The sequence below is a fragment of the Rhinoderma darwinii genome, chromosome 11, assembly GCF_050947455.1.
Source record: "Rhinoderma darwinii isolate aRhiDar2 chromosome 11, aRhiDar2.hap1, whole genome shotgun sequence".
NCBI lineage: Eukaryota > Metazoa > Chordata > Amphibia > Anura > Rhinodermatidae > Rhinoderma > Rhinoderma darwinii.
The window spans coordinates 100,824,761-100,838,302 of NC_134697.1; the positions used below are offsets into that span (position 1 = coordinate 100,824,761).

At 47.1% G+C, this 13,542-nt stretch overlaps 3 protein-coding genes across 9 annotated transcripts in view; 2 read left to right on the forward strand and 1 right to left on the reverse strand.

Annotated features, from left to right (window-relative positions):
• Positions 1–3,363, reverse strand: part of LOC142663482 (uncharacterized) — a 34,000-nt gene extending 30,637 nt beyond the window's left edge. For all 3 annotated transcript variants that reach the window (XM_075842152.1, XM_075842151.1, XM_075842150.1), the window contains exon 1: positions 3,275–3,363. The gene's annotated coding sequence lies outside the window, so the exon portion shown is untranslated. The remainder of the gene's footprint in view (positions 1–3,274) is intronic.
• A 1,076-nt stretch (positions 3,364–4,439) lies between these two features.
• Positions 4,440–5,969, forward strand: LOC142663530 (uncharacterized). The gene is made up of 2 exons (XM_075842253.1): positions 4,440–4,984; positions 5,067–5,969. Exon 2 carries the CDS (start codon positions 5,106–5,108, stop codon positions 5,967–5,969), a length of 864 nt encoding a protein of 287 aa, XP_075698368.1. The 5' UTR covers positions 4,440–4,984; positions 5,067–5,105.
• Positions 5,970–6,092: 123 nt separating this feature from the next.
• Positions 6,093–13,328, forward strand: LOC142663490 (uncharacterized). 5 transcript variants are annotated; one of them, XM_075842173.1, is made up of 8 exons: positions 6,093–6,444; positions 6,546–6,637; positions 6,913–7,011; positions 9,741–9,857; positions 9,940–10,171; positions 10,399–10,511; positions 10,588–10,699; positions 11,368–13,328. In XM_075842173.1, exons 1-8 carry the CDS (start codon positions 6,231–6,233, stop codon positions 12,672–12,674), a joined length of 2,286 nt encoding a protein of 761 aa, XP_075698288.1. In that variant the 5' UTR covers positions 6,093–6,230; the 3' UTR covers positions 12,675–13,328. The 5 variants fall into 5 exon arrangements, with proteins under 5 accessions (XP_075698288.1, XP_075698289.1, XP_075698290.1 ...); XM_075842174.1 differs by having other exon boundaries at positions 6,096–6,444; positions 10,417–10,511; XM_075842175.1 differs by lacking the exons at positions 6,093–6,444; positions 6,546–6,637; positions 6,913–7,011 and adding an exon at positions 8,840–8,921.
• Positions 13,329–13,542: the final 214 nt, after the last annotated feature.

Below are 13,542 nucleotides of genomic sequence, written 5' to 3' on the forward strand. Positions count from 1 at the left end.
TATCACTCTCCTATCACTCCCCTATCACTCTCCTATCACTCCCCTATCACACTCCTATCACACTCCTATCACACCCCTATCACTCTCCTATCACTCCCCTATCACTCTCCTATCACTCTCCTATCACTCTCCTATCACTCTCCTATCACACCCCTATCACACTCCTATCACTCTCCTATCACACCCCTATCACACCCCTATCACACTCCTATCACACCCCTATCACTCTCCTATCACACCCCTATCACTCTCCTATCACACTCATATCACACCCCTATCACTCTCCTATCACACTCCTATCACACTCCTATCACACTCCTATCACACTCCTATCACTCTCCTATCACACCCCTATCACACCCCTATCACACTCCTATCACACCCCTATCACTCTCCTATCACACCCCTATCACTCTCCTATCACACTCATATCACACCCCTATCACACCCCTATCACACCCCTATCACACCCCTATCACTCTCCTATCACACCCCTATCACTCCCCTATCACACCCCTATCACACCCCTATCACTCTCCTATCACACCCCTATCACTCTCCTATCACTCTCCTATCACTCTCCTATCACACCCCTATCACACCCCTATCACTCTCCTATCACACCCCTATCACTCTCCTATCACTCTCCTATCACACCCCTATCACACCCCTATCACTCTCCTATCACACCCCTATCACTCTCCTATCACACTCCTATCACACTCCTATCACACTCCTATCACACTCCTATCACTCCCCTATCACTCCACTATCACACCCCTATCACTCTCCTATCACACCCCTATCACTCTCCTATCACACCCCTATCACTCTCCTATCACTCTCCTATCACTCCCCTATCACTCTCCTATCACACCCCTATCACACTCCTATCACACTCCTATCACTCCCCTATCACTCCACTATCACACCCCTATCACTCTCCTATCACACTCCTATCACACCCCTATCACTCTCCTATCACACCCCTATCACTCTCCTATCACTCTCCTATCACACCCCTATCACTCTCCTATCACTCTCCTATCACTCTCCTATCACACCCCTATCACTCTCCTATCACACCCATATCACACTCCTATCACACCCCTATCACTCTCCTATCACTCTCCTATCACTCTCCTATCACTCTCCTATCACACCCCTATCACACCCCTATCACTCCCCTATCACTCTCCTATCACTCTCCTATCACTCTCCTATCACTCTCCTATCACTCTCCTATCACTCTCCTATCACTCTCCTATCACTCTCCTATCACTCTCCTATCACACCCCTATCACTCTCCTATCACTCTCCTATCACACCCATATCACACTCCTATCACACCCCTATCACTCTCCTATCACTCTCCTATCACTCTCCTATCACTCTCCTATCACACCCCTATCACACCCCTATCACTCCCCTATCACTCTCCTATCACTCTCCTATCACTCTCCTATCACTCTCCTATCACTCTCCTATCACTCCCCTATCACTCTCCTATCACTCTCCTATCACTCTCCTATCACTCTCCTATCACACTCCTATCACACTCCTATCACTCTCCTATCACTCTCCTATCACACCCCTATCACTCTCCTATCACACCCCTATCACACTCCTATCACACCCTCTCCCTATATTTTTTATTCTATACATTCTCTTTGGGATAATGCACTTTGTACGGGTTATTTTTAACCCCACATTTAGATTTGGTTTGTCCACTGCTTTGTGTCGCGATGTCATGTTTATGCGTTTGATAGATGTTCATTTATTCTTTCACGTGTTTATAGATTTTCTAATATTACGTCACACTTGTTTCTACTCCACCTTCTTTCTATTCTCATGATTACTACGAATGGTGGACAAAACAGCTCTGTCCGCACTAGAACATCTGATACTGCCATCTCTATTAGACCCGTCTCCAGCCGTGCCCGCCGGTTTTTGTCGCTGGCGGCGATGCACGGCCCCCTCACGCACTGCGCATGTCCAGAACTCCCGTCAGGGATCCGGATGTGCGCTCCATCATGGCGACGCTGTACACCTGGATACACCTATCACTGCACTACATAAGGACCGGACATGTCGTGGACTGAGCACAGACCCCTGAGGAAGCACTCACAGCGAAACGCGTGTCCGGGTCTTTGTGGCGGAGCCCGCACGGCTTTCTCTTCTGCTGTTTCCAGATATTGATACCCCCCTCGGCCTCTACTAGTCTATGATGTGGATGGGATATCGGGGTCTATCGGAGTACAACCGGCTGCGGTCTGGAATGTATTTGGTCTGCGGTCAGTCTCTCTATCCAGTAACGTCCACAACACCGCATGGTCGGTAGTCACAGGTTAGATTTATAGATCTCTGGCTATTTATAGGGTCGATTATTTCTGATTAATATGGCAGCGCGAGCGAGAAACGGCCGGAGATTCACCCAGGAATATTCAAAGAAAAAGACATTTTCCTCAGAAGTAGAAGATGAACCAGCGCTGGTGTCAGCGCGCCCGGAAGACTCTGAACTAACGGGGTCAGAAAACCGCACGGCCAACGTCGCAACAAGGAAAACGGGCACAATTCCTGTCCCACAAAACAAATTTAATAAAAAAAACTAAGAAGTTAAAAAAAAAAAAGAGCCTCATGTGGCCCAAAACGGCGCCAATAAGAAGCGCAGCTCATCCGGAAAACACGAACGCTCAGAAAGAGAAGAACGTTCCGGAGAGAAAACGGACACAAAACTCATTTGGTTTTTAACAATTCATTTTTTTTCTTCGTAAAAGAAGCAAAACATAAAAGAGAGCGAGAGATCGTCCGTCACCGGAGACCGCAGAACGAGGGAACGCCATGTTATTACCGCACGGTGAACCCAAAACACAATGGAGGAACCGCGGTTTATTGCCCATTTCACCCCACGAGTTATTTTCCCCGTACATTATATGGTATAATAGACGGCGCCGCAATAACCACAACGCGTCCCGCACACAGCGAGCCGTCATACCGCGATACCGACAATAAAACAAGACGTTACGGCGTCCGGGAGAGAACGGCGTACGGAGGCCTCCGGTACATAACTGGCGCAGCGCATGGTGTACGGTTTACTGCTGGCGCTTACGGGTGATGTACGCCACTTTATGTCTCCACATTGCCCCATACACCCCCAATGTACAGCAATGCACCCACCCTGCCCCCCACACAGCGCCAGGGACGAGTGTGAGAGACCACAGGCTCCGAACAGCGCCACAAACACGACAATAACGTACCGCGAGCCCTCACTCACCTCTCCACCGGGAGTCCCGGAACTCAACCCGGAAATGGGGGCAACGGCTCCAGGACCTTGATGACGTCACGAGCATGTGATCATTCAGGGGGAAGAGTTCTGCAATGGGGCGTGGCTAGCTCCCATTATGGATAGGACGAATAGTCACATGACCATGTCTTTACTACCAATGGAGAAGCTGCCTGTAGGTCTCTGACGTCATCACCGTGGCCTATTTTGGACGCGGCGCTCCAGCGCTGCAATGCATACCGGGAGTTGTAGTCTATATGTTTATCAAATAACAATACGGCTGGAGCAGCAGTGGAGCGGCAGCGACGTATACGGATCGTTATATACGGAATATCTGACATCACCTGCTAGGAATGGATAACATGTATATTACCTATCAGAAAATGCAGGGACCTGGAGAAGGCGCTCGCTGGTCCTGGATTATAGAGGGATGAGCAGACTGGTAACAGCTGCTAGATAGCGGAGGTAACGCGCAGAACTGCGGCGGCCATTTTGTTGTGGCCATTATAGACTGCTTCATTCCATGGAGTGATTTGGGGATTCTTACCTCTACTGTTCCTCCTCAGAGCCGGTGTCTGCTAGAGGTAATGACCAGGGAGACCTGAGCAGTGGGCGTGGCTTATACAAGAGGGCGTGGCTACATATATTGAGACCCCATAAATATATATATACTGTATATAGTAGCCTCCATCCGAACTGGCATGGAGACGCTCCTGCGCGCTGGCCGATAGTTGCCGGAGCAACCATACAATGCCTGGAGGGTATCGAGCACGGGTCAAAACTACGGTTTATGGCGATTTATACAAGAACAGGTGAAATTATAATCGTTAGTGATTGACGCCAAACGTTCACAACCCCCGCTGTAGACCGGTGTATAGTCCCACTCTCAGGACCTGAAACGCGTCGTGTCACTTGAGGGAGGAGCGGACATCTAGGTCGGAGCAGCGGTCCTGTTCACACGTTCAGAATTGTGTCTAAATTTAGGCGCGTGACGATCCCAACTGGTGAAAATAGAAGAACTGCACGAGATTTGGCGCCAGTTGTGTGGATTGCAGCGTCCGCTCTTATCCTGTAGGGTTTTTCATGTTCCCTTTGGGTCGGACGTCCCTGAACGTTGTCATTTTTTCAGTTTTTTCCTCCTCGGTTTGACACGAGACCGGAATCAATCACTTTACGCTTATAGCTCCGTGCCGGCGTTGTGTGAGCTCCTCATTCAGTTAGATGTCCATCCCATGACAAACCTTCCTGTCCTGCAGTATTGATGTGGCCTGTACAGACAATTACCTGAGCTGAACTACGTGACCCAGGACGGAGGTCTATCTGCTGCATAATGTCATCTCCATTCATGTTCCTCCAGAACTGGATCTTCTGTGTGAACTCCTCATAGCACGGACATGACCGAGAGGATATCCAACCTCACCCAGGAGATGATGTACCTGCTGACCGGACAGGTGAGGGACCTGAGGAATTATCATGAGGGTCTCTGGAAGAGAGGGGTGAGATCATAGTTATCGGGGTCTTCACCATAGAGGAGAAGACGACGTCTGGAGAGAGTGTGACCCCCAGCAGCCGTCTCCATAAGGACGGAGCAGGACCCAGAGCCCCACCACGGAGCCTCCACCTCACTCACTGATCCATGAGAGGAACAACCAAAAGATCCTGGACCTCACCCACAAGATCATTGAGCTGCTGACTGGAGAGGTGACACTGCCGGGAATGCTGGGACATTATATAATAACACGGTATAATGTGTCTGGGTGATGACTGTATCATTGTGTGTCAGGTTCCTATAAGATGTCAGGATGTCGCCGTCTATTTCTCCATGGAGGAGTGGGAGTATATAGAAGAACACAAGGATCTCTACAAGGAGGTCATGATGGAGGACCACCGGAACCACACACCTCCGGGTAAGAGGGATCTGTACAAGGAGGTCATGATGGAGGATCACCGGCCCCTCACATCATCGGGTAAGAGGGATCTCTACAAGGAGGTCATGATGGAGGACCACCGGAACCGCACATCGGGTAAGAGGGAACTGTACAAGGACGTCATGATGGAGGACCACCAGAACCACACACCACCGGGTAAGAGGGATCTGTACAAGGAGGTCATGATGGAGGACCACCGGGACCGCACACCTCCGGGTAAGAGGGATCTGTACAAGGAGGCCATGATGGAGGACCACCGGAACCGCACACCATCGGGTAAGAGGGACCTGTACAAGGACGTCATGATGGAGGACCACAGGAACAGCACATCACCGGGTAAGAAGGATCTGTACAAGGACGTCATGATGGAGGACCACCGGCGCCTCACACCACCCGTTAAGAGGGATCTCTACAAGGACGTCATGGAGGACAACCGGAACCGCACACCATCGGGTAAGAGGGATCTGTACAAGAACGTCATGATGGAGGACCACTGGAACCGCACATCACCGGGTAAGAAGGATCTGTACAAGGACGTCATGATGGAGGATCACCAGGACCGCACATCACCGGGTAAGAGGGACCTGTACAAGGACGTCATGATGGAGGACCACCGGAACCGCACACCACCGGGTAAGAGGGATCTGTACAAGGACGTCATGATGGAGGACCACCGGGACCGCATACCTCCGAGTAAGAGGGATCTGTACAAGGATGTCATGATGGAGGACCACCAAAAAGCGCACACCTCCGGGTAAGAGGGATCTATACAAGGACATCATGATGGAGGACCACCGGGACCGCACATCACCAGATAAGAGGGATCTGTACAAGGACATTATGATGGAGGACCACCGGAACTGCACACCTCCGAGTAAGAGGGATCTGTACAAGGAGGTCATGATGGAGGACCACAGGAACCGAACACCACCGGGTAAGAAGGATCAGTACAAGAAGGTCATGATGGAGGCCCACGGAACCGCACACCACCGGGTAAGAGGGATCTGTACAAGGAGGTCATGATGGAGGACCACCGGCCCGTCACATCCCCGGGTAAGAGGGATCTGAACAAGGACGTAATGATGGAGGACCACCGGCCCCTCACACCACCGGGTAAGAGGGATCTAGCCAAGGACGTCATGATGAAGGACCACCGGAACCGTACACCATCGGGTACCAGGGATCTGAACAAGGACGTCATGATGAAGGACCACCAGGACCGCATATCACCGGGTAAGAGTAGAGTTCAGGAGAGCAGTTTGAGGGTCACCCAGATCCTCCCATCATCTGATCATCACATATAACAATATATTCAGTCACTGTGTGTCCTACAGATGGATCCAGGGAGAGAAATTCACCACAGAGATGTCCCCGTCCTCCGTATTCCCAGGACTGTCCACAGGAGACTGTCCCTCAGGATCATCAGGTACATGGAGCGGAGATCTCCGTGAATATCATAAATTAGTGTAAAATGTACCAAAAATGTCTCATACAACTACATAGAAAAAGATGAGCACCAGGATGCAACGAGGAAAAACCAAGAAATTAGCCCGGTCCTTGAGGGGTTAATAAATAATTTAATTCTTAGACATTGAATGTGCGGTTTCTGCTCTGGACACCCCAATAACGAATGTTATTTAGTCTCAGGATCAATCCCCAATATATCAGGACTAACGAGCTGTTCTGCTACTTTATTTACAGACGTCATTTTGGAGTCATTCACTAAAACACAAACCGGATCTACTGACCGCGAAGATAATAAACCGGACCCTGGAGATCCTCAACCGGCTGTCTGGAGAGGTGAGGATTCTGGGAAATACGTCACATGACATCACTCTTCTCTATTAATAACACAGGGACATGACTGGAGAGGGGAGGATTCTGGGAAATACGTCACATGACATCACTCTTCTCTATTAATAACACAGGGACATGACCGGAGAGGTGAGGATTCTGGGAAATATGTCACATGACATCACTCTTCTCTATTAATAACACAGGACATGACCGGAGAGGTGAGGATTCTGGGAAATATGTCACATGACATCACTCTTCTCTATTAATAACACAGGACATGACGGGAGAGGGGAGGATTCTGGGAAATATGTCACATGACATCACTCTTCTCTTAATAACACAGGGACATGACTGGAGAGGAGAGGATTCTGGGAATGATGTCACATGACATCACTCTTCTCTATTAATAACACAGGACATGACCGGAGAGGAGAGGATTCTGGGAAATATGTCACATGACATCACTCTTCTCTATTAATAACACAGGACATGACTGGAGAGGGGAGGATTCTGGGAAATACGTCACATGACATCACTCTTCTCTATTAATAACACAGGACATGACTGGAGAGGAGAGGATTCTGGGAAATATGTCACATGACATCACTCTTCCCTATTAATAACACAGGGACATGACCGGAGAGGTGAGGATTCTGGGAATATGTCACATGACATCACTCTTCTCTATTAATAACACAGGACATGACCGGAGAGGTGAGGATTCTGGGAAATATGTCACATGACATCACTCTTCTCTATTAATAACACAGGGACATGACTGGAGAGGTGAGGATTCTGGGAAATATGTCACATGACATCACTCGTCTCTATTAATAACACAGGACATGACTGGAGAGGTGAGGATTCTGGGAAATATGTCACATGACATCACTCTTCTCTATTAATAACACAGGACAGGACTGGAGAGGTGAGGATTCTGGGAATGATGTCACATGACATCACTCTTCTCTATTAATAACACAGGGACATGACTGGAGAGGTGAGGATTCTGGGAAATATGTCACATGACATCGCTCTTCTCTATTAATAACACAGGGACATGACCGGAGAGGTGAGGATTCTGGGAAATATGTCACATGACATCACTCTTCTCTATTAATAACACAGGACATGACCGGAGAGGGGAGGATTCTGGGAAAGATGTCACATGACATCACTCTTCTCTATTAATAACACAGAGACATGGCCGGAGAGGTGAGGATTCTGGGGAATATGTCACATGACATCACTCTTCTCTATTAATAACACAGGGACATGACTGGAGAGGAGAGGATTCTGGGAATGATGTCACATGACATCACTCTTCTCTAGTAATAACACAGGACATGACTGGAGAGGTGAGGATTCTGGGAATGATGTCACATGACATCACTCTTCTCTATTAATATCACAGGACATGACCGGAGAGGTGAGGATTCTGGGAATGATGTCACATGACATCACTCTTCTCTATTAATAACACAGGACATGACTGGAGAGGTGAGGATTCTGGGAAATATGTCACATGACATCACTCTTCTCTATTAATAACACCGGGTGAGGATTCTGGGAATAATGTCACATGACATCACTCTTCTCTATTAATATCACAGGACATGACCGGAGAGGTGAGGATTCTGGGAATGATGTCACATGACATCACTCTTCTCTATTAATAACACAGGACATGACTGGAGAGGTGAGGATTCTGGGAAATATGTCACATGACATCACTCTTCTCTATTAATAACACAGGGACATGACTGGAGAGGTGAGGATTCTGGGAAATATGTCACATGACATCACTCTTCTCTATTACTAACACAGGGACATGACCGGAGAGGTGAGGATTCTGGGAAAGATGTCACATGACATCACTCTTCTCTATTAATAACACAGACATGGCCGGAGAGGTGAGGATTCTGGGGAATATGTCACATGACATCACTCTTCTCTATTACTAACACAGGGACATGACCGGAGAGGTGAGGATTCTGGGAAATATGTCACATGACATCACTCTTCTCTATTAATAACACAGGACATGACCGGAGAGGGGAGGATTCTGGGAAAGATGTCACATGACATCACTCTTCTCTATTAATAACACAGAGACATGGCCGGAGAGGTGAGGATTCTGGGGAATATGTCACATGACATCACTCTTCTCTATTAATAACACAGGGACATGACTGGAGAGGAGAGGATTCTGGGAATGATGTCACATGACATCACTCTTCTCTAGTAATAACACAGGGACATGACCGGAGAGGATTCTGGGAATGATGTCACATGACATCACTTCTCTATTAATAACACAGGGACATGACCGGAGGAGAGGATTCTGGGAAATACGTCACATGACATCACTCTTCTCTATTAATAACACAGGGACATGACTGGAGAGGATTCTGGGAATGATGTCACATGACATCACTCTTCTCTATTAATAACACAGGACATGACTGGAGAGGTGAGGATTCTGGGAAATATGTCACATGACATCACTCCTCTCTTAATAACACAGGGACATGACTGGAGAGGAGAGGATTCTGGGAAATATGTCACATGACATCACTCTTCTCTATTAATAGCACAGCGACATGACCAGAGAGGTGAGGATTCTGGGGAATATGTCACATGACATCACTCTTCTCTATTAATAACAGGGACATGACTGGGAGTATATATACAGTATTATGATGTTTATCTCGGTCCCTCTCCATATACAGGATTACACTTTAGTGAAGAAAACCTCAGAGCCTCCACCTCACTCACTGATCCATGAGAGGAACAACGAGAAGATCCTGGACCTCACCCACAAGATCATCGAGCTGCTGACTGGAGAGGTGACACTGCCAGGAATGCTGGGACATTATATAATAACACGGTATAATGTGTCTGGGTGATGACTGTATCATTGTGTGTCAGGTTTCTATAAGATGTCAGGATGTCGCCGTCTATTTCTCCATGGAGGAGTGGGAGTATATAGAAGAACACAAGGAGGTCATGATGGAGGACCCCCAGAACCGCACACCACCGGGTAAGAGGGATCTGTACAAGGAGGCCATGATGGAGGACCACCAGAACAGCACATCACCGGATAAGAGGGATCTATACAAGGACATAATGATGGAGGACCACCAGAACCGCACACCACCTGGTAAGAGGAGACTTTAATCCCTTGGTGCTGCAGCCAGTTTTGGCAGTTATGACGCAAGTGACGGCACGGGCTCAGCTTCTAAATGTGGTAAATGTACGGTGGGATGCAATAATTTCTTGATGGCTGTGCTGTATAGATGTGGCCAAGGGGTTCATTGATGAGAAATGAGATATTAGTTTTGAGGGTCACCCAGATCCTCCAATCATCTCATATAACTATGTATTCAGTCACTGTGCGTCCTACAGATGGATCCAGTAGTAGAAATCCACCAGAGAGATGTCCCCGTCCTCCATGTTCCCAGGACTGTCCAGAAGAAGACTCCAGTTCCCCAGAGAACCAGGTAGATGAAACTCGCCCATATCTATATAGTTCTACATTTAATCGCATCATGATCAACTGTGTTTTACGGATTTTAGTATGAAGACCTGATCATTATTAAAGTTGAAGATACAGAAGAAGAAGAATTGACGTTTGTGGGGGGTGGTCAACAATATGAGGAGGAGAAACCTCCTATAGCGGTCAGCCCAGGTGAGTACGAAGGATGAAAGTAGTCTCTTATTTTTAGGGTGGATTTACACACGGCAGTTGTTGCAGAAATTTCTGTGGCTGAAGATCAGTTCCATTCATCTGACGGGGGATGTTTTTTTTGCGGCAAGAACATGGTTTTCTGCAAATATTCTCCCTCTGCTGTCCTGGCAGTCTGGAGGGAACTTTTGCTAAGCGGTTAGGGAGTTCCCTCATCCATGTTTAGCTGCCGGTGACAGCGGATCCTGCGTGTCTCTGAACTCAGATGTGATCGATAACCGGTGGATCCGGGGTGTCAGAGACACGCAGGACCGCCTGTCATCCGAGCCATCAGCCCCAGTGACTTGACGGATTCGGCTCTGAGCGTAAGATACGGCTTCTATCTCAAAAAGTAAAACATTTTTGTTTAATAAAAACCAAAAGTGAAAAGTTACTTAAAATAGTATAATAAGTTGTTTTATTAAAAAAAGGTTTACATAGTCTTCAAAGCAACATCTGGTCGCTGTGTCTTTGGGCGAATAAATCCTCTGTAAATCCAGCCTAAGAAAAGTATCCCAGGTGGATAGCTTTTTAATTGTAGGTGACATCTCGATCGGCTATTTTGTTTTTTTATCATTGAGGTCAGTGGGAGATGGACCAAAAATCTGTCTGTTTTTGTGTGGATTCAACAGGTCGTCCCAGCATTAAGGATATTACGGATCAGAGAATTCAGACGGCGGAGCAGTTTCGGTGTTCGGAGTGTGAAATTTGTTTGGAGGACAAGGCCAGTCTTGATGAACATGAGAAAAATCACACAATCAAAAAGAGATTTTCATGCCCCGAGTGTGGCAAATGTTTTCCATACCGATCGAACCTTGTAGAACATGAGAGAAGTCACACAGGGGAGAAACCGTTCCCCTGTTCTGTTTGTGGAAAATGTTTTGCCCACAAACGTCATCTTGCGACGCACCTGAGACTGCACACGGGCGAGAAACCATTTCCTTGTTCTGCATGTGGGAAATCCTTCACAAACAAACATCACCTTGTAAGACACGAACGGAATCACACGGGAGAGAAGCCTTTTTCTTGTTCCGAGTGTGGAAAATGTTACGCAGAGAAGTCTAGTCTAGTTCTACATCAGAGGATTCACACAGGCGTCAATCTCTTTTCTTGTTCTGAATGCGGGAAACATTTTGTGATGAGGTCTAGCCTCATCGAACATATGAGAAGTCACACCAAAGAGAAGCCATTTTCATGCTCTGAGTGCGGAAAGGGGTTTTCACACAAATCGAAATTGGTTCAACATGAGAGGGTTCACACGGGGGAGAAACCATATGCTTGCTCAGATTGCGGGAAGTGCTTTGCGCGCAAAACCCATCTTGTACTCCATCAAAGAATTCACACGGGGGAGAAGCCGTTTTCTTGTTCTGAGTGTGGAAGATGTTTTACCAACTCGTCAGCTCTTGTACAACACCAGAGAATTCACACGGGGGAGAAGCCATTTTCATGTCTCTTCTGTGGAAAGCCGTTTGCAACCAAATCTGAAGTTGTGCGCCATGAAAGAACTCACACGGGGGAGAAGCCTTTTTTGTGTAATGAATGTGGGAAAAGTTTTTCCAGCAAGTCTCTTCTTGTAATACACCAGAGAATTCACACTGGGGAGAAACCATATTCTTGTTGTGAGTGCGGGAAACAGTTTAGGGAAAACTCTGGTCTCCTCAAACATCGCAAAATTCACAAGGGGGAGACCATATTTTCCTGTATTGAATGTGGGAAATCTTTTGCTGACAAATCTGACTTTAGAAAGCATCTGAGAATCCATTCGTCTGGAAAGCATTTCTCATGTTTGATTTGTGGAAAACGTTTTACATGGAAAGCGGAACTTGTCGCGCATCAGAAATTTCACACAGGTGAAAATCAGTTTTCATGTTCCGAATGTGGAAAATCTTACGCACAGAAACGGAATCTTCGACGGCATGAGAAGACTCATAAACTATAGTGGAAAATATTTAGCGATTTTTACAAGCAAAAGGTTTGATCCTGATCCCACATTATTACGCTTAGCTTCTGGATTATTTGTTCTTTTATGCTACATTTTATCTATTTAAACCCATTCGGCCTTATCAAGACGGCCATGTTCGGTCTGTGATATATACGGACCGTGCGTTGCCTTATTTCCCGGATCGACAGCTGAGAACATGTTTTCAGTACGGGACCGTATTCCCGCGAGGAAGCAGTAACTCCTGGAATCATAGATGACGATGATGCTAGGAGCCGGCTCTCTGAACGGAGCTCGGTCTGGGAAATACGGCCGACATACGGTACATATATATCACGGACCGAACACGGCCGTCTGAATAAGGTCTAAGTGACAGTTAATACACTTTATGGGGCCTTCTTCTGGAGTGACTTGTTTTTCGGTGTTCCATAATAACGACAATACTAGAGCATTTCCTGTTATAGGGGGAATATCTAGTAAAATTAAATAATCCAGCCCCCCCCCCCAAAGGTTATTTCTGTCCTTTTGGGGGCCACGTCATATACAATATTAATATATAAATAAAAATCCTAGCCGATTCTGTCAGAGGCCCAGCCCAAACCAGTGTGTTATTTATGCTCATTCATAAAAACGACACGCTTGATATTTGTGAAATCGTCCGGCAGATTTTTGGGGGGTCTCTCCCACCGTAATCCCGTGCAATGCAGCAATTTCAAACACTTTATCATTTTTTTCTGGTTGTTCAATAGAATGCAAGTATTACAATACAAACTGACACATAGGGAGAGCAGATGTGGGGATGAGTTTGGCTCTGCGTGACAAAGTACGGTAGATGTTGACACTTATGTAAAAGCTAGAAGGCAAATCT